Source organism: Ictidomys tridecemlineatus, chromosome 7 (genome assembly GCF_052094955.1).
Source record: "Ictidomys tridecemlineatus isolate mIctTri1 chromosome 7, mIctTri1.hap1, whole genome shotgun sequence".
Classification (NCBI taxonomy): domain Eukaryota; kingdom Metazoa; phylum Chordata; class Mammalia; order Rodentia; family Sciuridae; genus Ictidomys; species Ictidomys tridecemlineatus.
In genome coordinates this window covers 145,782,271-145,805,731 of record NC_135483.1, presented here as the reverse complement: position 1 = coordinate 145,805,731, position 23,461 = coordinate 145,782,271, and the positions used below count along the sequence as shown (strand labels likewise).

General features: G+C 32.0%; 1 protein-coding gene across 5 annotated transcripts in view; it reads right to left on the bottom strand.

Moving 5' to 3' along the window:
- The window catches only part of Rbm45 (RNA binding motif protein 45), a 36,087-nt gene that overhangs the window by 11,198 nt on the left and 1,428 nt on the right, over positions 1–23,461 (bottom strand). The window contains exons 2-11 of one of the 5 annotated variants that reach the window (XR_013424179.1): positions 19,971–20,093; positions 18,294–18,420; positions 16,308–16,430; positions 15,368–15,547; positions 13,161–13,290; positions 12,902–12,986; positions 12,512–12,675; positions 10,462–10,662; positions 7,874–7,905; positions 3,433–3,472 (exon numbers count right to left, since the gene is read on the bottom strand). Coding sequence is in view for 3 of the 5 variants with exons in the window: in XM_040294521.2 (XP_040150455.1) it covers positions 10,470–10,662; positions 12,512–12,675; positions 12,902–12,986; positions 13,161–13,290; positions 15,368–15,547; positions 16,308–16,430; positions 18,294–18,420; positions 19,971–20,093 (1,125 nt within the window). In the remaining 2 variants the exon portion in view is untranslated. Of the gene's footprint in view, positions 1–3,432; positions 3,473–7,417; positions 7,713–7,873; positions 7,906–10,461; positions 10,663–12,511; positions 12,676–12,893; positions 12,987–13,160; positions 13,291–15,367; positions 15,548–16,307; positions 16,431–18,293; positions 18,421–19,970; positions 20,094–23,461 lie in introns of those variants that run through there. The other 4 variants (XM_078017656.1, XM_040294521.2, XM_078017654.1 and 1 more) reach the window with 4 other exon arrangements.

Here is a 23,461-nt window from a genome sequence, read left to right as displayed (position 1 = left end):
TAGTAGGAATCATACACACATATTCTTTTGTTGGCTAGTTTCTTTTACTGGCTAGTTTCTTTTGCTCATTATTTGTGAGATTCATTCATACTGTTACATGTAGCAAAAATTAGCTCCTTTCCTTGCTTTAGGGCATCCTCTTTATTGCATGTATTGTTGATGGACACAAGTTGTTTCCAATTTGAGGCCACTGTGAAAAATGCTAAAAATATTTTTATGTTTGTTGATAAATATATATGTATACATATACATCTCTGATGAATACAAGCTTATAAGTGGAATTGCTGAGGGTATATTCAACTTTAAAATATACTGTCATTTTCCAAAAGGTTAAGCCAATTATACTTTCATCAGCAATTCCTATAGCTCCACATCCTCACAAATACTTAGTACTGTCAATATTTTTTTTTTTAAAAACTTTTTTAGTTATCAATGGGCCTTTATTTTATTTACTTATTTATTATTTGTATGTGGTGCTGAGGATCAAACCCAGGGCCTTAAGCATGCCAGACAAGTACTCTACCATAATCCCAGGCCCAATACTGTCAATATTTTAATTTTTTGCTGTTCATACCACTATAAAAATATCTTATTGTATTTTTAATGTGCCTTTCTTTGATGACAAAATGGTTGAACATTTAATAGTTTTAAATTTTTAAATTAATATTAACTATCAAAGTAAATAACTATCAAAGTAAAATATTTTAATGCTTTTTGCCAAAAAACAAAACAAACACAAAACACTTGAAAAAAATAAACAAATTAACTTCTACGACTTATGTGAAGTGCTGTCCAAACATTTTGCCTATGTACTTATTCACTTCTTTAATGAGTCTAGATTAAAGTTCAGGGGAATGTCAAGGTGGATGAGTGTTTTCAGCTCTTTTTCTGTCCACTCAGATACTGGTGTAAAATTCAGAAGGTGATCAGAAATGTTAGATCCATTTTATTCATTCCCCAGGGAACTGTAGGAGATCCATTAGATCTAGGATAGAAGAAGGTAAAGGGCTTCCTTGCAATAAGATCACAGTTCTTGGGACAAAGAAGATGGAAAGAACACTTTTCTCCGTTGCTATATTCTAAGTCAGCTAATGGACAGGAGCTAAGAAGTCTGTGTCACTTATGCTGCCCTTTTCAGAGGCGGGATCATTTGTGACCTTCTTGGCTGGCTGAATGTCAGCTGTTTCTCTTGGTTAAGGAAAAAATCTCTAAGACACTGTAGCTTCAGGGTGACTTAGTTAAGAAATATAGAATGAATTATTCTGATGGAACTCTAAATACATATCTCAAATTACTAGTACAATCCGTTCATACAAAGTAATACAATATAAAGCTAAGATGTAATATATATAGATGTCATTTTGCTTTTTAAAACAAATTGTTTTAAAATCCCATTCCTTACTATTTTTTTTTAATTTATTTTAGTTGGTCACACCATCTTTATTTATTTATTTTTACGTGGTGCTGAGGATTGAACCCAGGGCCTCACACTTGCTAGGCGAGCGCTCTGCCGATGAGTCACAACCCCAGCCCTATTTCTTACTATTTTACTTAATAGAAATTCCTTCTAGTTTTCACTACTCTTTACCTAAATTTCTTTGATTGATATGAATTGTTTTCCTATTTAATGTTTTCATTGGTAATTTTGTGGATCACTGGGCAAGGAGGGTTATAGGTGTTTGTATTTATACTGCTAATCACAGTTAATCTTATTTAGATAGGAATACAGATCCAAAAAAATTGATGTGGGTACCATATATGAAATTTGCTCTTAGGAAACAGAAAGTTAATAATATTAATAAAATCTAGAAGACATGATTCCTATGTTATAAATAACTGAAAGCTATTAAGTAGAAGCTCACTATTCCAGGCACATTGTTAATTTTTCAGGATAATGTAAAGTACATCTACTTATTCTTTTTTTTTTAAATGTGTGAAATAGTTCCTTTGAGTTATCATAGTAAAATAATACCAGGTTGGGTAAAAGGAAACATTTCCATACCAAATATAGAATCCTGACTGCCTATGATTCCTAGATTTATGGTAAAAGTAGCAAGAGATGAGCACTGTTAATAATTTCTAGTGAACAAATTAAGTCATGATAGTACCTAATGGTAGCTAAACCCCATTAGGAGTTTGTGACTATAAAACAAAGGTAGCTACTCTCTCTCCTAGTATTTTTTTTTTTTTTACATTATTGGTTCATCTTCTTATTGCCAAAGCAGGTCACCTTGCCCAGTGCTCTCAGAATCTACTACAGATTATTCCTAAAGTCAGTTTATAAGCAACAAATTGTGATTTTCTCTACTTCCCCCAAATGCTATACTGGTGTTTACTACTTAAATTACTAATGTACTAATGTGGAAGAGGAAGTAAGTCCTTTGTGCCAATGAATTAATAACATAAGAATGCAAAACTGTCTCCTAGGGCCCAAAAACAACACAATAGGCATGTTTTGCTGAGAAAAAGAGGAAAATAAATTATGTATTTTTATGTATTACATCTTCCAGTGTATTAGTCATGGACTGTGAGGTAGATACCTAAAGGTGTATTAAGAATTATAATGCAAAAAAAAAAAGAGAGAGAGAGAGAGCTCATATATAATGGCATAATTTGGCATGAATATACTTTATATACAGTTACGAAAAAATTGTGCTGTGAATGGATGATTATGAATGTAATGCACTTCACTACTGTCATGCATGTAAGAAATAATAATTAAAAAAAGAAAAAAATAACAGAGCAAGCAGCCCTTAAATCTCTGTGCTAATGAATGCTATGATCTATGTAGTATTAAAGCTGGAAAATGATATTAATGTATTACTGAGAAAATAATTTGGTTACAACAAAATTTACCCATAAATGGAAGAATGTAGATTCAAAAGAGTATCTGTGAGTAAGCACTTTTAGGTATTCTACTGTGCTCAATATTATTTTCCTATTTCTGTGATACTTGCTTTACCAGATAGTTTCTGAGTTATGTATCTCAAATATAAATAATTTGGGCTGGGGATGTGGCTCAGTGACAGCATGCATGAGATACCAGCACCACCAAAAAAAAAAAAATCAAATACAAATAATTTTCCTAAAATAGTCTTCTGACACCTTCTTTTTACCACTTCTGCATTAGTATGGCCAGATAGGATAATTCTATGTTTGAAGGTTAGCTAGCTCACATAAACACTGACATCTATATACTGCTTTAAATTCATATGTGACAATTATAGAACTCATTTTTTTCTATGATAACCACTCAAATGCATTCTCATGGCCTAGTAGATTTCTCAAAGCATAGTGGAGCTACATTTTTTGAGGATAAATACATGCAGCTCCACATATTTGCTCAATTTGAAGGATGATCATTGTAATGAATGAACTGCAACTTCATATTTTAACTAAGTATTTCTATCTCATCACCTGGCAATACCATACCTTCAGTTCCCAAGATCCATGTGCTCTTGAGTTACTGTTTCTAGAAAAGGAAATAATGCAATTCATTTATTAGAATTCAGATAGCAAAACAGAACTCCTTATCTAAAAAGAATGACATTTATGTTTTCCCTCTTCAATAAAATCATAAGTAAAAACAACTAATAGAAATAGTGCCTGTGTGTACCTATACCTCTTGGTAAAAAGGCTACTTAAGCAGAATTAGTAGAATAGAGAGAGGGGAAACAAGGGGTTGGAGGAACAGAGTTGGGAAGGAGAGGTTCTAGGGACTGAATTAGAAGAAATTATATTTCATGCTTTTATGTTTAAATGAATTATATTGCCATATATGACTAAAAAGAATAAAATATTTAAAAAATAAAATGGAGAATAATAAAGGAAGGGGATTGAGGGGGAGGTAGGAGGTAAGAGAATATAGAAGTGATGGGGAAGGATGACTACCAAATTTGCAAGAGGGTTCACTTTAAGACTATAATAGTCACTTACATATAGATGCATTTCCGTACCCTCTTATTCTATTTTTCAAATTTTTTTACATTGATGATAATTACACTTTATGCTCACTTAAAAAGAACATGTATTTGCTTCCACAATCTTTGGTGATAACTTATTTACATAATTCAGTAAATATTTTATTTTTATTAAAAAATAAAATGGAGAATAATAAAGGAAGGGGATTGAGGGGGAGGTAGGAGGTAAGAGAATATAGAAGTGATGGGGAAGGATGACTACCAAATTTGCAAGAGGGTTCACTTTAAGACTATAATAGTCACTTACATATAGATGCATTTCCGTACCCTCTTATTCTATTTTTCAAATTTTTTTACATTGATGATAATTACACTTTATGCTCACTTAAAAAGAACATGTATTTGCTTCCACAATCTTTGGTGATAACTTATTTACATAATTCAGTTAAGAATAAATGTAAATAAAAACTAAAATTACATAAAGCAAATAATTATCATTCTTTACAAACACCAAAAAAGATTTACTAACATGAAGAAACCTGCTTGTTATTTTGTTATTTGTAAGACTATTTGGGTTTTTCAATTTCTTAATACAATTCATATTTCCTGATATTAAATTGAGGAAAATGCTTATACTTAATCCTAAAAGATGTCTTAGATAGAAAGACTTAGAAACAAATTTTCAGTATCTTTTTTAACAGTCCAACCACATGTAATCTCTTTAGGCCAATATAATGCAAAGTGAATGCCAATGGCTACTCTATCAGGATCACTTAGGGGGCTTATTGAAAATACCTCAAAACTGCAAAATCAGTATACCTATATTTTAAACAATCACTCAAGGAGATTCTTAGGGACACCAAATATTTTAAGAACCACTGCTTACAAATCCCATCATTTCACACCCAGTGCCTTAAATTTTAATGTTGGAATGCTGTACTTCCTTGTTTTTGAATGACAATGTTTAACACCACCTAGTGGTAAAAATTCCTTATTTCTATTTTTTTAGGGGTTCATTAATACAGAGTAGGATCCTGATTAAAATACTATAGAACAAAATTCAGAGAAAGTTAAAATTTTAGAGAAATAACTTCCTTGATATTACAATAAACTTTTTATCTACAATATGAAAACCTGTGGAATTTATAACACCAAATATTTTATATATATATACACACATTATATATATATTATATATAATGTTTATATATTATTATATATATACATTATATGTAATATTTGGTGTTATAAATTCCACAGGTTTTCATATTATAGATAAAAAATTTATTGTAATACAAAGGATGTTATATATTTATATATATATATATATATATATATATATATATATATATATACACACACACACACATATAACCATAAAAATGTCTTTTTGGTATTTTAAAGGAACATATGGGACATCATACTCTAGAAGCTGAGAGTCTGACAGCTACATTTGGCACCTGTAATCTACCATAAAAGACCTGTCTGAACTCATGAATTTACGAGAAAGCTCTGATCAGGATTTATTTTAAATATCATTTATTATTTTAATGACATACTTATAAGAGGTTTATACCTATATTGTTATAATTTAAAAAATTTTTCAAAGAAATATGTAATAAAACTTCACTATGTGGAAGTTTTAATAACTGAGCAACTAAATATTCACATTGTTTTTATATCCAAAGTGGATCTGAGAAGTAAACATTTCAGACATAAACACCAGATTACAAACTGCTATTAGGTTCTAGAATTTACTTATTTTAAGAAAAACATAACATTCTGGCTTTTGAAGTTGTAGGGATGAACCATAGACACAGGAAAGTAGGACTAAGGCTAAATGATAGGATTAAGATGAGTGCACACTGAGGCTAAAGTAACCACTGTTCATTGAGATATGTTACTGAGAAAGAAACTAAATTGAAGGTTGAATTGAAAAAGCAAAAAAAAAGGATTCAGAGGAGTATAATAAGTCTCTTTAGAATTTGTATGAACAACTTAAGGAAATAAACCTCGATGAGGGACTCTACCGACATAACCATTTTTTGGGATTGTCTGCTTGACCTTAAATGCAAATAAACGAGAAACTAGATCCAAACAAAACTTGGGAGCATAGAGGTATACAATAGCTACCATGTGAAAGACTCACGTTCTGTGTGGCCCAGTGAGAACCATAAAGACTAATCAGTGAAAATTGCAGGGAATGAGAGATTTATCCCAAATATAAGGATTAACCAAAGATGCAATAGACTCAGGGAAGAGGTAGGGAGCTCCCTCTCTATAATTATGTTATTTTTACAGTTTACATTAACCATCTGGACAGGAATATTTTTGAGGGAATTCATGCACTGAGTGATGAAGCCAGATAACCTGTAAAGCATAATTTAATCCCAATCTGTGAAAACTGAACTATGTGTACAGTAAACGTGCTTGGGAGGAATAAATCTAACTGTTGGTAATGAATTCTCAACTTTCCTCACTTATGTTTTTCATTTCTAAAGAAAGCCTTGCTTTCATTTTAAAATATGCCCTCTGGCTCACAGAAAGACTCTTAGTTAAATTCTTTTTCAATTAAGTCTTGCCTGGGAAGATAAGATAGGAAATTTTCTTATCTAAACTTACTAAAGTTACTGATTCAAAAAAAGGGATTCTAATTTTTCACTGGAGAAATGTCCAAGCATAAAATACTCTTTTATGCTCACTGAATTTAATCTTTCAGTATTTTTAGTTTAACTCAGAATTTAAGAGTCATAATGACGAGGCAATCAAGTAATAATTTAGCAAATGCATATAATTTTTTTAAAGGTGCTAAGTTACTGATTGAGATATATCTTTTTGATATATTATCATTTACTTCAAGGACTGATAAAACTTTGTCTTGGATTTTAAAAATATAAGCAAAGTAACTTTCTAATTTTTAATCTTTAATTTCAAAATAATTATACTTTCTATCATAGGCTGTTTTGAAAACTGCTTACATGTTATATTTTTGAAGTGGTGATTATATTTCTTTATTTATAAAGGGAACAATGTCCACCCCCACCTCCTGCAACCATGACATTAATTTAAAATATCAACAATAACTTTTAATTTTTATAGCTGTTGCTTTATAATCTTAAAAGGTTTTTATAAAATTTTCAAGTTTTAATATAATTGCAAATGTACAGTATAAAAATATTTCTAATGCTGCCTTTTTGCTAGTCCTTATAGTAAAAGTAACCAGTTAATCTGCATGTGTACACTGAGGAGCAACTACATTTTTATTGACTCTAAGGTGCACCTAATTGAAAAAAGTACCTTTATTTTATGTTTCATTTATGAAAGAAAAATAAGTTAGTATAACTGTATGCCAATTACACTATGGCACACATTTGATATCAAGATGTTTCCATCTTCAGTGTGTAAAAAAAATCAATGAAATAGATTATTTCGTCAACCTTTAAACACTGTCTATTAAATTTTTTCATCCCTGTCTTTGACATAAATAAGTCATAATATAGTTAAGCAAAGAAAACTTTATTTCTGCTACACATAACAACATATTGCTCTAAGAGAACTTTATTTCTGCTACACATAACAACATATTGCTCTAAGAAACAACTACCATATTAGTTTTAGCATTAGGTATGGATTCAAAAATACATGTCAGCAATTCCTGCTTCCCAGACAAAATAATGTTGTGCAGACTATCAGGTATATGAAAAAAAAAAGCTGTCAACTGTCCACAGGGAGTGCGTCCAGTCACATTTTCAGTCAGTCAGCTGAGGATTATGTCATTATTTAGTCTTTGTTCTGTAGAAAGAACACAACACAAGTATGAAAATCATCACCTGAAAGAAAATAGCTGTTGCATATAGTATTCCTAAAATGTTAGGAACTGTTCTTTTGTTTCAATATAATCAATGTTATCTGTTTGATCATAGATGCCCCCCAATAAACAAAACCACACTTACTCAGAAGGATGATGCAAGCAGGTATTGAATTTCTAGAGGGAAAATGCTGTGAATTAATATAAAATCAGATGCTCTGAAATACTAAAATTTATGTTTCCTCAAGCAGAAGAAATATATTAAGCATATCAGACACATAAAACTCAACTATTTTCAGTATTATATTTTTAGATGACTTTCTTCTATTTCCTAGGTGTGGTTCAATTAATTCCAGGCTTATTCCTCAAAGGAACTAACCTTCATGAACTATGTGTCTGTCCTCTTGAAATTAAAGAAACATAATATACCACCCCTTCCTTCCAGACTTCAACAGTTAAAACCTTAAAATTTGGGAAAGTCTACCATACTTATTGAGCCTTAAGATTATTCATTTTATTTTTTATTTATTTTTTTATGTTGCCGGGCTGGTCTAAACTCTTGAGCTCAAGTGATCCTCCTGCTTCAGCTTCCCAGGTAGTTGAAATACAGTTGCGTCACCATGCCTGGCCAATATATTTATTTAATTCACCAAAAAAAGAGGAGAATCTCATTACAGAGTCCTTCGTAAATAGAAGATGAAGAGCAAAAATGAATAAAAAGCCATGCTGCAATTGGAATACATTTAAATTATAGCTAATTTTATTCTACCAAAAAAAAAATTTTCAACTAATCTGACCCTACTTTATCTTTGCCTTAAAAATATATAACAGTTTAGTAAAGGAAAAAAATGATAGACTTATATTTTTATGACTAGCTAAGCTAAAGAATGTGCAAGTCCTTCAATGAAGAAAATTGGATGAATGTACATTGCTTTTAATGGGAAAGACATGGTATTAGAGATCTTAGTTTTCACAGTAGCAGACATGAGATAGACTGATACCATTAAACTTTTAGTTTTTGATCATTTAGATGCCATTATTTTGCATGAGATCATCTATCTCAAAGGTTTCTCTGAAGCCATATGTTGAAGAGTTCTTTTTGTGTGTGTGCTGGGGACTAAATCCAGTGCATAATGCATCTGAGGCAAATACTCTACCACTGAGCTACATCCCCAATCCTTAATTTTTTTAAACAAGGAACTTTGTTCTCTCATTGTCTTTCAACAACTCTAATAACTCCAATAACTGGATATCTGAAAGGTAAAAAGAGCTGCCTAATCATGAGAAGTATCAGAGCTGAAATTCCAACCCAGATATTCTGATTTTAATTTTAAGTCCAGTATTCTCTTTAAAATGTAAATAATCATTAGGAAAGGCTCAATCATAAGAGTAATTTCTATATTTTTCCTTGGTGGAAATTAGTGTTATAGTCCTTTTTAAGGACAAGGATTTGTTGAACAAAAGCAAGAATTGTTAATTATATTGAAATATTCACAGACAGGAATAAACACAACTTTTGCAATCTATTTTAGAGGACAGCCTGTCTAAAACAGAATTCAGTTTTTAACATTTTACTTATAAAACAGGAAAATGGCTAATTTGTTTTCACTGGCAATTTAATATTCCTAGGGTTAAATTGCTACACTTTATGGTGTGATGAGAGTTAGTTTTGCCATCAAATATTTAAAAACATGTAAAAAGTAGAATTATTAACAATGGGCCCAGTGGGCACTCTCTATTGCCCAATGCCTTCTGTGAAGGAAGAACAAATAATCACTGGTCTTGCTCTATGAGAAGAAGGTCATCAGCAATAAGCCCTGTGATGATTGTTTTGATAATTGTTAGCTCACATAATTGGTTGGAAAGAAAACCTGGAACTACAAAACAGATTCATTAGACCTGTAGTAGATTTGGAAGGCTGATGAATGTGGGAGTGAGGAAACCCAGTATCCTTTGAAACCCAGAATTCATTTACAGAATTAAAAAGCCTAACTAACATTAAAGAATGTCTCCCCAAAGCAAGGAGATATAAACTGTCACAAAAGAGGAAATTGAAGTCTGATTTTTAAAACTAATAAGTAGGAAAAGCAATGCACATGGCTATGTCAGTATTTATAACAAAGAAGAATTTTTGGCAAATGGTCAGGGTTTAAAAAAAATACATATAAGCACACGAGAATATTTTCCAAATATGTACTTTTAATGCATAAACTCATAAATATAAATCCAGAAAACACCAATATTTAGGTTTCAAATGATACCCAAAAGGTATATTATTTGATACTGCTTTTTAGGCATTTCCTTAGTGACAAATCAAAACATACTTTATAAAGACTGTTAAAAATTACCTCAATTCATAATTCAGGACACCAATTTTTCAAGTTAAAAATCTCTAGAAATATTTCAATTTTAAGCTTTATTTAAGAATACAGTAAAAAAAAAATCCAAGTCTTGGGATATAGATATTCACAAATAAAAAATAAATGTTTAATTTTCTAAATTGAAATCTGATCTACCCATTTTTCCAGTAAACATCAAAAGCATTTTTTTAGAGTTTAAATATTTTAAGTTTAAAAATGTGTTGTTAAAAAAAATTTGGCTTTCAAAGAGAGCTTAAGTCAGGGCTTTTAAATTATCTTCTAAATCTCTAAAAAAAAAAAAAAGTCCGTAATTCAAGTACTTATATAGATTCTTCTTAATTTTAATTTTAAAATTCAGATTAGAAGTGCTTACCTCAAGGATCAGTAAGTTCTTTGTCTTTTGTTAGATTCTTCTCTTGGGGAATCCGCGAGCATAACTTTAAGTCTGACCCCATTTAGAATCTTTCCATGTAAAGTAGCAATGGCATCATTAGCGCTTATTCTATCTGCATACTTGACATAACCCACATTTTTTCCTGACACAAGGTAAACTTCAATCAGGTTACCAAAACGACTGAAACAAAGTAAAAAAAACAAAAAAACAACAACTGAAACAGAAAAAGACTGCTACTCAGTTCTAAAACCTTGTGTTTTTTTTTGTTTTTTTTTTTGCTACCAGGGATTAAACCCAGGGGCTCTTAGCTACCAAGCCACATCCCCAGCCCTTTTAAAAAATTTTATTAGAGGGTCTTATTGAGTTGCTTAAAGCCTCACTAAATTGCTGAGAGCTGGGTTTGAACTCACAGTCCTCCTACCTAAACCTCCCTAGTCGCTGGGTTTACAGGCATGCACCATGCCTGGATGGACTCCATTCTTGACTCATTTATTACCCTTACTCTTATGTTCAACATCGAATGCATGCCAATTTCAATACTTAAATATCTCTTTACTCAGTTAATGTCTCTTCTTTTTACTTGGGTCTCTTTCCTTATTCAAATTATCCTTATCTTTTCCTTATATTACTCTAATGCCTTCTTCCTTGTTCTGTGACCTGTCCTTCTTCATTCTTCACCATGTTTTCTGTTTCTTTCTAAAATAAAATATGATCATTTACTCCGTAAAAATCTCCTCAGTAGCTCACTCCCCACTGCTTCCAAGGTGAGAACAAACTCCTTAAATAGCTTTCAACATGGTCCTTGGCCTCCTTAGCTTCATGTTCCCTTATAATCTCTTTAAGTCTGTATACTAATCACCTCCTTTCACACACTCTTTGGCAGGAAAAATCACCCACACCCACAGTTTCTTCCTATGGCAAATTATTTTTAACTTTCACTCCTCAGAGTTTCTAAGGTAGGTTCCCCTCCCATGGATTTCACATATTCCTTACCACAGCATCATCTCACTCACTAGATTGTAATTCCCTATTTGTCTGTTTCCTACATGACATTAGTTCTAAGGGGACAAGGACTATAATCTCGTCAACATAATATAGTAATATAATGTTTTCTTTACATAACTGTCTTTAGTATTTAACACAGTGACTGCCTGACACTGAGGAGTGATTCATGAAAAAACAACAAAACTAAACTAAACTAAATGAATCAATTAAACTCAGTTAAACAAAGGTCAAAATACTTGAACCACATGCCTGATATCTTAAGCAGAATTTTAACAAGCTTTCTAATGAGCCTGCTTAATTCACTAACATTCCTGTAAGGCAAACAAGAAAGTGACCATAAAGGAAAAGCTCAAATAGGGGTTATATTAAAAACACAAAAATAAATAAGAACCTTCTACCCTTAACACTTATTGTACTTATTATTCTTTTTTTTTCTTTCTTTTTTTTAGTTGTAGATGGATACAATACCTTTATTTTGTTTATTTAGTTTGTTTATGTGGAGCTGGGGATTGAACCCAGTGTCTCACACATGCTAGGCAAGCACTCTACTACTGAACCACAACCCAGCCCAACACTTAATATTCTTTCTTATAAGTAACTGTTTACTCAATGTGGTTATGTAATTTTTAGGATCCAACTGAGCACTGACAAAACAGAAGATGCTTAGTAAATACTGTTCAGCTGAATTATAACTATGAAGGAAAATCTATGTAAAAAGAATTTTAATGGACAAGTCTACACAGATGTATCTTCTATCAGGAGACAAAAGGTTTGTCCATTCTATGCAAGCAGCTTTTCAAAACAATACTACATGCTTTAAGCAAAATAACAGGAAGTTCTGTGTAGAAACTTAAGATGTGTGAGTGGCATAGAAGAGAAGGAAATGGGGGATTATAAATTGAAAAATATGATTCAAATAAGAAGTTTTTAAACCCACAGAAAAAATCATCTCTTCCTAAGTAGGTATTGGATAAATGAAGTTTCAAGATTGTGAGAATGCTTAAATTACTAGTTCAAATCTTACCAGAATATATCTTCTAACACATCTAAAGGTAAAGGATGAGGATTAAACACAATAAAAAGTCTTTCTTTCACAGGAGTTTCAGGAGGAGCTTTCTTTTTGCATGATGGAAGTATAACATCTGTCTGGATTTGAGGCAACTGGGATCCAGAACTTCCTCCAAATTGCTGTTGAAGAATTAAGTACAAAACAAGAAAAAGAAAAGCTGCATTTCAGGTATTTTTGGTCAAAAGATAAAAACGTGCAAATCATGGCTCTTACATGGTTTCCTACTATAGTAATGAAAAATTTCTTACATGGGTAATAAACAAAGGTAATATTTATTTAATACTCTGTAGACTGTATTATGCTCTGTTGATTATATTATAAACGTTAAAGTTCTTACCTACTTACCAGAAATTGCTGTTGACTTGGGTTATTCCACACCATTGATGCAAGCTGTGCAGCTACCATCTGTGTTGCCATTTTTCTAAGGAGACTGGAGACAATAACTGGTAATTTACAGAAAACTGGAAATATTCAGTCTCTTAATAGTAACTTGTTTTGTGTGACTTCCTCTCTTGAGAGGTCAACTGCTTCCTATTTTTTTTCTTCAATTCATAATCATGTACACCCAGGGCTTGGCTCCAGACACTCCTGAAATGGTACTTACTCTGTTGCATTACTCCCATCGTCAATGAAGGAAACACCTATCCGGTTTCCAGGAGGGTACTGAAATCCATGTAACTTGTATTTTGCATAAATAGCTGATGCTACATTAAAATACTGAACCACTCCATGGCCTAAAGTAGAGAATATACAGAAGGAAAAGAAAGCACATTAAGTCACTGAGGCCCATGTTACAATGTATATTGAAGGTCAAACAATATAAAACCCTCATATCACCCAACAGAGTCAAATATATCAAAAAACAAAGCTCTGTTACATGTGTGTACAACAGCCATATATTCCTATAAACTGAAGCATAAATCAAATTTTGGCAAAAGTATGAACATTATATTTTAAGAAAAATGGAACATTATTAGCATTATATTCTGTCTAATAAATTTAATTTGGGGATAATGATTTTGCTTACATGATATCAATGTAGCTAAAACCTTAAATTTTTATTACATGAAATTTAAGAAAGTTCCCTGTCATACTGGGTAGGAAATGCAAAGAGAAGTAGTATATAAAAAGAATATATACTTAAAAGAATTTATACTTAATTTAGCTGTAGTGGGAGAGAGGAAAGAGTGGCAATGTATGAAAAACAAAAGGTAGGTACCAAGTGGGTCTCAGATCCAAAGTCATCAATTTCACATTCCTTTGAAAGATTTCAGCTAATCAAATTAAAAGGGTAATGCTGAGCAAAGGGACAATTTTATACTGGGGTCCTTAAATGGAAAGCCCAGCTGTGACATAATCAAAAGGTTTCATGATGTATTTACAATATAACCTGCTTTGGTGAAAAATAGTCATTGTTCTATGTTTCTCTTTAAAGCCAAGCATCAAATACTTTAATGAAATTAAAACACAGAAATCAAATGACCACATAAAAGTCTAACTACATGATGACATCTTTATTAATGAAAAGGTGCTTCAGTGACATGCATTTTTCAGACACAACTAACCAGAAAAATAATAGAGAAGGTACAGAAGAAAATTCATTTCAACATACCAGATAAATGGTAGTGGATGTATGGAACACACAAACATACACAAGCAGAATAACATAAATATAACAATAAATGTGCCAGAAAACATGATATGTGTGCCTAGGGATCTTGGAACAAAAAAATGAAAGCATATGTTTGGGTTAAGGTTGGAAATGGCCTGAAGTAGGTTCCGATGGACAGCTGTGCAAAAAGACCAGTGCTGGGTAAGGCAATAGTATGTGGGGGTGTCTGTGGAAGGGTGGGAGTACTTCAGGCCCATCAGTTCATAAGCCCACACTGATTCCTCTGCTTCCCTTCAACACTCATGTAACTCTAAAAGGACTAAATCAGATAACCCATGGAACTGGAAATATGCCAAATATAATTTATTTATACCACTCCTTGTTTCTAATTCTTTGAAAATCAAACAAATCTTAAATTTACTGAGTGCTCATTATGTGTCAGGACTTACATTAGGTATTTTACATATTTCATTACTAATTCTGATCCAACCCTAGCAAAGAAGATATTAATAATCCCATTTCATAGATGAGAAAAGGAGAGGCTCCAAAGAGGATAAACAATTCACCAAAGTCTTAAAGCTAGTGCCACTGCTGGGATTTATAGCTGGGTTTTATGGATTGCTAGACTTTTTCCATTATCCATCATAACGCCTCCTTTAACAGAAAACCTTAATAAAAATCAAAAGCTTAACAGAAAGATGGGTTGAGCTAACACTAGATAACTAATTAATTGATTAGATACATTAACAGGTTCAAATAGTTGATATTAGAGTCTTGCTTCTGTTGAGAATTGGAAAAACTAGTGAAAGGGCATGTAAGAAGCTTCAATTTGGAAAAGTTTCATTTAGGTGCATAAAGCTTAAGAAAAAGAGACTTAGGGATGAAAGAGGAGGAAACTTATAGTTTTTAACTTTGCCTAGCATTAATCAAAAGAGTACAAACAGGTGTCTTTGTTGTGCTACTAGAAATAGAGAATGCTGTATTTTGTGGGAATTAAAGTATTTTTTTAACTGAATGACATTATATAAAACAGATTCCTACTGGTTTGTTTATTAAGGTATCACTGGATTTTATAGTCCAAAGTAGAGAAAAAGGAAACACAAAACTCCTGTCACACAAATAGTATCTGACATAAAAAGTTGTGTTTGGGGAAATGCTATTTAAAAAAAGTGTATATAAGAACACAGACATTATTTTACCATAATTTGAATAAGGATCTCGTTGGACTTCACAATACTCCAATCCTGGTACTATATCAAAAATGCTGAAAAGCTGCTCTTCAGTGAAAGGAACCCTTGAAACAACTGACAGGCGTTTGGAGATAGCTTCCTGGCCTCTGTTGTCATTCTTGTCAAAACTTGAAAATTCAGGTTGTTGTTCTCCAACATTTTAAAAAGAAAAATAAATCCTTAAACTTCTATACACACAAAATTCATGTAACATTTTTTTGTACTAGAAAATAAAAAGTCCATTGCTAAGGCAATGTGTTTTGTATTATGTTTCTGGTCACCAGCACTACCAGAAAGAACTAATGACAAGAAAACAGACAACTCTCCCCATTCCCCAATCTTCTATGCAGAAATACAATTAGAAATGTATGATCTAATTTCACAGGTATACATTTGGTATGTAAAAATTGAAAAATATGGCAAATATTTTATCTGAAGTTTTGTGGCAAATAACAACCTCAGACCTTACTTTGATCACTCATTTTCCACTTTTATTAGTTTCTAGTTTTGTCACTTTTCTCCTTTCTGTAACCCTAATTTTAAAGCAGCAGTAGTATTTAAAACAAAGTTTTAGGACTCATTGTAAGGGAATATCTGTACATATATGCTTTATACTTTTTGATCAGTTGTATAAAGGCAGAAGTTCACCTATAAAAGTGATACTGATATAGTTTAATATGCAGATAATGCATAAATAATCAGGTAAAACTATATAACTGGAAATCAATTAAGTAAAATAAGTTATTAAGAACACTAGAAGTCATGCCCAAGATTTTAGGAAAAAAAACACATTTAAGATTTTTATTCTCTAGATGAGATTTACAGACTGCCTATAAAAGCATAGTTTTTAAAAACTCAAATTACATTATATATACAACATATGCTATTGAAGTAAAGGTAGTCCACTTACCAAATGGAAACATATTTACTCTAGGTTCATGTCCCAAAGCCTCTTGCCTCATATTACTATAATAATCCTGTTCTGAGGATTCAGATGCTTTATTTTTAGGTTCGGCCAAGATTGCTCTAAAACCTGAAAAAGAGAACCAATGATTTCAAATTGCAGAGAAAATTTAACATATGGCAAATATACTTGGTTGATAGTGCCTGATAGCTTTATAAAAATAATCGTACAAAGCAAAATGGTTCATCAGACTCATTTCTTTGTTTTCTAGAATATGGCAAACAATAAAGAGGATCAGCAAGAACCCCAAATTATGGATCAATGTAGACATAAAAGTTCAGCAATTCTACTGGACTGTACCTCTGTAGCAGAACACTTGCCTAGCATGTGTGAAGTATTAGGTTAGATCCCTAACACCACATAAAAATAAACAAATAAAATAAAGGAAGGCTGTCTATCTACAATTGCCAAAAAAAAAAAAAAAAAAGATGAGCAATTCTAGGCTGTTCCTTCCAATCGTCCCTATCACAGATGACTTCACTGTTATTTGCCCAGTATTCTCCACATCAAAATCCTATTGATTTCAAACAGAATAAAAGCAACCAGTTTGAAATCTTTTTCTGAAAATCTATCCTTAATACTGTGGTTAGGTTAATTGTTCTAAAGGATTTATTATTTTTGAACAATTTACAAGAGCATCCTTACTTAGACTAAGCTTGATGTCTTCAAAACCTCCATATATGGTTCCAATGTATTTAGTTAAATTTGTTGCCTACTTTCTCAGCAGGAATATTGTACTTTATAGACAGCTGCCTTCATAACATGAAGCACAAGACGTATTTATTCGTGGCTCTGTGCCTTTGCTAAAACTGCTTTCATGTTCTCTCCTGCTTGCTCTATACCAGATGCAAATCCTGTCTCCTCTGGATGTGTTCCCAGGCTCATTCAGTGCACCTGTTGTTCACTACTGACAGAACTATACCACACAGTTGTGAACATTTTTTTTTTCAATTGGCAAATTCTTACTGAGTCTACTATAAATGGCAGTTACTTTTGTAGAGATCTCAGTAAGTCTTTAAGGGCCTATTACTACACTAGTTATTAGATGATGGAAAGACAAATAAGACATACTGCTTGCTCTCAAAGAGCCTTTTAAAAATTCTTCTATTATTTTTTGTTTTTTGCCTAGGTCTTTGCTACCCACTATAGATATAAAATCCTGAATGCTGGAAGTTCCAAACATTTCATTTATATCCCTCTACTTAGCATAGTGGTAAGTATACCATAGGTACTCAATTAAAGCTGACTGAATGAGAAATGCAGAAGGATCTAAGGAGAAAATTTGGCTGTGAACCTTAGGATTATCTAAGAGTTCTACTGATTAACAATAATTATTATAATAATAATAATTCTTTCCCACATGTATACATTTTCATAATAGCATAAACCCCAGTAATTTATTCTTTCTAAAAGTAAGTATAATTAGAAGTATAATGACACAAGATATACTTCTTGGTTCCTTTAAAGTTCTTATTCTTTATTATGTATACTAGTAATAGGATAAGATCCAATCACTGCTTGAATTTATCTCATCTATGGTTAATTACTTATGTTAGTAAACCTTATGAATCCTATCCTTAACTTACAAGTTTATTAGTATATTTAATTCTATTTAGGGTTTAGGTCAAATATGAACAAGCATAAAGAATAAGTATTTAAAAAAATTGAAAGGGCAAATCAATTTCTTAATACTTTAAATTCTAAAATACTTTTAAAAAGTCAAAAACTGTTCCACTTGCTATCTTAGTAATGTAGTCGCTCTTATTTCTCTTCAGACAGTGCTTCAATGAATATTGCCTAATCACAGTCCTAAAACATCCACTGCTAAGATTAAATTAGCAGGTATTCACAAAACCAGCATTAGATTCAGTTGTTTAGAATAACAGAGTTTTCAAAAAAGTCTTTAACAATGTTTAAAAACTGCATTCTTACTTCGATCACAGTTTTCTATTGCTTGGGCAGCTTGTGATGGTTTTAAATATCGTACGTAGCCCAAACCTTTACTTTCTCCAGTGACTTTATTCTTAATAATGCTGCAATACTCGATATCTCCATACACCTGTAAAAGTTAAAAGAAATGATCTTAGGGGACTCAAAATTAATAACTGAACAGAGTTTTTCAGAACTAACTTAAATTTAAATTTACTTGTGCTATTTCAAGATATATAGATATTTTAAACTGCTTGTTTCATAAACAAGCAAGCAGAATCCAGTAATTTGCCTAGGCCACACAGGAAACAAACAACAGAAAGAAAGAATTTATACATGGTCCAGATAGCTGCAAAGTTTTGCTCAGTAGTGGTTAAGGGCAGGGGTTCTGGAATTGGGCTTTCTAGAGTCAAATTCTGATTCAGCCACTTATTAATTAGGCAATTATGTATCTTCTCTGTGCCTGTCTGTTAAATGGGACTAAAAGCAGTACCTGTCTCACTTGGTTGTTTTAAAGGTTAAATGAACTAATCTATGTTAAGTGCTTATGTAAAGCCTGGGACATACTCAACACTCAATAAACATTAACTATAATATACTGTCTTCTAAGAGAACCATAAGTAATAGTGTATTCTTTTGGAGAACAGCTCAAAATATATCTCTAAAACACAGTTCACTCAGAATTTTAACATCCTATGTGAGAAATATGCAGCATTATTTATTTTTAATGTTGGAAGAAACCCAGGGTATAAATTCTTGGTCTTTAGTTTACGTTACAAAATTCTATGTAAACAATTAGCAAGCAACTTAATTACTGTATATTTAGGTTAAAATATCTTATTTGTTCACTAAGAAAAGAAGTTATAAATTTATAAAATAAAAAACTTCCTTACTACTGAAGGAAATATGGGATATATTCTTTTGGTATTTGTTGTTTCTGAAGTATTTTATTCAACTCTCAATTGGGGTAGGACAAACAAAGTTGGAAAATTACCTTTTACTGCTTGTTTCTTTTCTTTTGCTATTGCCCACCCTATTCACAGTATTGGGAGGATAAGTAGAAAAGTAAAAAAATTACAACTCAAAACAACTTAAACACCATTTTTTAAAAACTTTCTGTGAAAGTTTACCACTGCATATAAAAGTCAATGGCTAAAGACTTATCTTCAAATTCCATTTACTATGACCTATAGTTCAGAGCTGTAGTTTTTCCTTAAATATAACTCCTTTGTAGGCCCAATTTTACAATTAAAGCTCTTCAAAGTTTAAGCTTTTCTGTGAATGAGTAAAATGTCAATATGCCTTAGGTCCATAAAAAATATTAGATAATGCTGTTCACACACTTAGGGCTGCAATGGAAGTAGTGATAAGAGAATGTTTTGAAATTTTAAAGGCCAAGAACAGGCTCTGGATACAGAGTAGTTTTAAATCTTGGCTTTGGTACCTACTACTTGTGTTACCATACTTAAAACTCTCTGAGCTTTATCCTTCATTTTTCTGAGTCTGTATTTTCATGATAAACGTCTGGGGAGGAGAGAACCCCCCACTACTATTATCTCCTTTTTAGCAACCGTACAACCATTAAGGATTAATATTTTAGTTGTTACATTTATTTTATTTTCTTTTTAGTATTAATATTTTAGTTGTTACATATACTAGCTGATTAGAAAAAACAAGTACCTTAAATTTGTCCCGTAGGTCTTCTTCTGTATAGGACTTTGGTATCATAACAAAGATTCTTGTAAGTTCTTCATCTTCGACATCTCGGTGACTTCCAGATGATCTGGACTGAGCAATGAAAACCTAAGAAACATAACAGAACCCCAAAAATAAAGTCAAAACTTTTTTCTGTACCTTAAATACATTTACTTTATGATTAAATACCCATTAGGTTAAAATGCAATTTGATGGAGTCTTTTTTCTAAGAACTTTATTGCAATGACTTTTTGTATAATATCAATCTCTGCAATGTTTTTTCAAATGCATTTTTCATTTTGTATTTTTGATTAGCAAGTCACTGTACTTAAAAAGAATGTATACTTGGCAGTTGTTTGACAGTGTTTCATAAATGTCCATTATATACTTAAGATATTATATACTTTGTCTACTTGTTCAATTAGATAATAAGAATATAAATATCTGATTATGAATTATCCATTAATTCTGTCAATACTTCATGTATTTTTAAGATTATTGGCTGAATAAACAAATGAGTTTTCTATATATTTTTTTGACTGATACTTTCATTCTTATGAAATTATGTCATGTCTGTTAATATATGAACTGAAGTCTATTTTGTTTGATACTACACCAGCTTTCCCCCAACCCCTCAGCATGACTCTGATAAACAGCACTTAGTTGGTTTTTTTTAAATCTTATAATCTCTTCCCTTTAATTGGAGTATTTAGTCATTTACATTTAATGTAACTGCTGATACAGTTGGGTTTGAGTCTAGATTGTCATATTTTGTTTTCTTTCTTAGTATTAATATCTAGAAAAAGTAGCATAACCATGTTCTGAGTCATCTCAGTGATTATTCAAATGATCTCCTGTGTGAGTAGGGAAATGCACAGGAGGTTCAATACTGGCAATTCTGTTTATTGAAATATTTTTTTATGACATAAGAGTACTCTGAATTTGCTTTGTAGTATTGATTTCTAAATCTATTTTGTTTTTATACTAATCTAAAGCAATGCTAAAAATCTGTGACTAAGAGTTGGGGTTGTAGCTCAGTGGTAGAGTGCTTGTCTGGCACATGTGAGGTACTGGGTTCAATCTTCAGCACATAAAAATAAATAAAGGTACTGTGTCCATCTACAACTAAAAATATTTAAAAAAATCTGTGACTAAGATCATGGATATGTTTGTATAATTATAAACATAATAAGTTTAATGGCTAGTTTTAAAAATAACTTGAAGAAATGTAATGTAATTAATTAAATCACTACACATACAAGAACCCTTGAGGTTTTGTGTTTCCTTTAAAGTGTCAGTATATCATTCAAGTATGAGAAAACCAGGACTATGAAATTCCAGAGAAGGAGACAGGAACCCAAAGGACACTCAACTTAAAAAGCCATGGGATTTTATAAATGTTGAAAAAAAAATGACATCAGAGCCATGGGGAAAGCAGGCCATTATTTTTGCTCAAAAGACAGTCTGACATAGAGGTGTGGGATTCTGCTTATGAGACAGGGCAGGAGACAACTCTAAATGAAGTGTATGTCCTGTTATTTCTTCAGTAATTTACACTACATGGCTCTGTGTGGTAGAACATGCCTATAATCTCAGCAACTCAAGAGGCAGCAGTTGGAAGATCCCAAGTTTGAGGCTAGCCTCAGCAACTTAAGAAGCCCTCAGCAGCTTAGGGAGATCCAATCTGAAAATTAAAAAATAAAAGGATTGGGTATGTAGTGTAGCTCAGTAGTAAAGCCCTGGGTTCAAATCCCAGTACTCTCCCCCAGATCTACACAATATGTGAAGCACTGTTTGAGGCATTAGTAATAAGAGTAATGAGTAACACAGAAATGGTTAACTACAAACCTAGCTTAGTGGATGCCCGGGAAATAAATGATCAATAGGAAAATTCAAAAAGAGAAGTTCTAAGAATATGTAAAGACACTACAGGAAATAAAGGGGACTCAGGTAAAATGTGATTAGATATTCTATCAGATGCATACTTCTAAACTTTTGAGGATTGAAATATTTGAAATCGCCAATAAAGGATGTAGAGCACTTCAACACTAATGGAAGATTTCTCCATACATATTTTTATTTTCATACACTATGAAGACATAGATTCTAGATGGGGTATTCTTGCAAAGCTAGAACCAAGATTCTTCTATTTTCTAGGTTTACTTTTTTCCTCCAGGTAATCCATCCCATAGCTGGTCACAGACTACTTTTTACTTGGACAATCTTTTGACCGGAAGCCTGGTGCTGTAATATTTTTGTCTTGGAGATCCTTTGGAACTTTGCAAAAACAAAGTACATGTGAAAAAACAGAAGCTAAATTAATTTAACTGGAAATACTGAAAAAAAAGAAAGAAAACCAGATGTGCTCCAGTGGCAGACAACCTGAGCTGTAGCTGCTGAAGAATGAGCTTTGATTGTCTGGCTAGGTACAATAGTGATACAATCTTCTGGCTGAAACTGAGTGTACAAAAATGTGAAAAACAGAATTGTAAACTTTAATTCTCTTTGGGAACAAGCACTTTAACTTCTCTATGGCTGAGGGAGGCTATGTTTCTGTATCTAGACTTAAATTTCCTGTGTAGGAATTTATTGAAGGCAGGCAGTTTCAAACTTGGGTCTCTTTTTTGAATTGCCTGCATGGGCTGAGATCATGTTATATTCCAAATTATAAAATCCATTACATTAAGGCCATAAATACAAAGAGATGAAAATTATCAATCTATTGCAGGTATCAGCAAATTGTAGCTCCTTGTTTTTGGTATAATTCATGATATAAGAATTTTCTTGTTTTTAAAGGGCTATTGAAAAAAGAAAGATGTGACAGAGACTGTATGTGGCCTAAAAAGTGGGAATTATTTATTATGTGGCCCTTTACAGAGGTTTGCCAACTCCTGAACTAGTGTATGCTATTGCTCTACAATTAATTTCAGGAGGTGATTATCATTTATCTTTTTCCTTTTAGTTCTGTCAATAAAGCTTCATGTATTTTGAAGCTCTATACTGACATGAACACACTAGATTGTCATGTATTTTTGTTAGTGTCTACTGTGTTACTGGTATATTCCCAGGCTCTTTCTCTTTTGTGTATGGAGGAGGTACAGACAGGACCTCCAGAGACTATAATATCTGAGTTATTAATTTAGAATTCCATATTAATATTCTTCTCAATTTTCTGTAAATAAAAAAAACAGAAAATAAAGAGGGGAAAAAAAGAAAATTGAGAGGAAAGAAAAAAATTTGTGGAAAATTCCAATAGAATTGCATATACAGCAACTACCTTTAGAAGACAGGTGAAGAGTACAATTTAAACGACTGTTAGATTCTCAGGACTGAGTCCTGATTTGAAGTCACAGTAAGTAAGAAGTGACATCTTGACTACTATTGATCAATAAACATATATGGAGGGTTTCCCTTCTGCCAGGAATTGTGCTAAAAGGATAGATTAAGTCAAATAACCCTGAAAATGACCCTTTCTT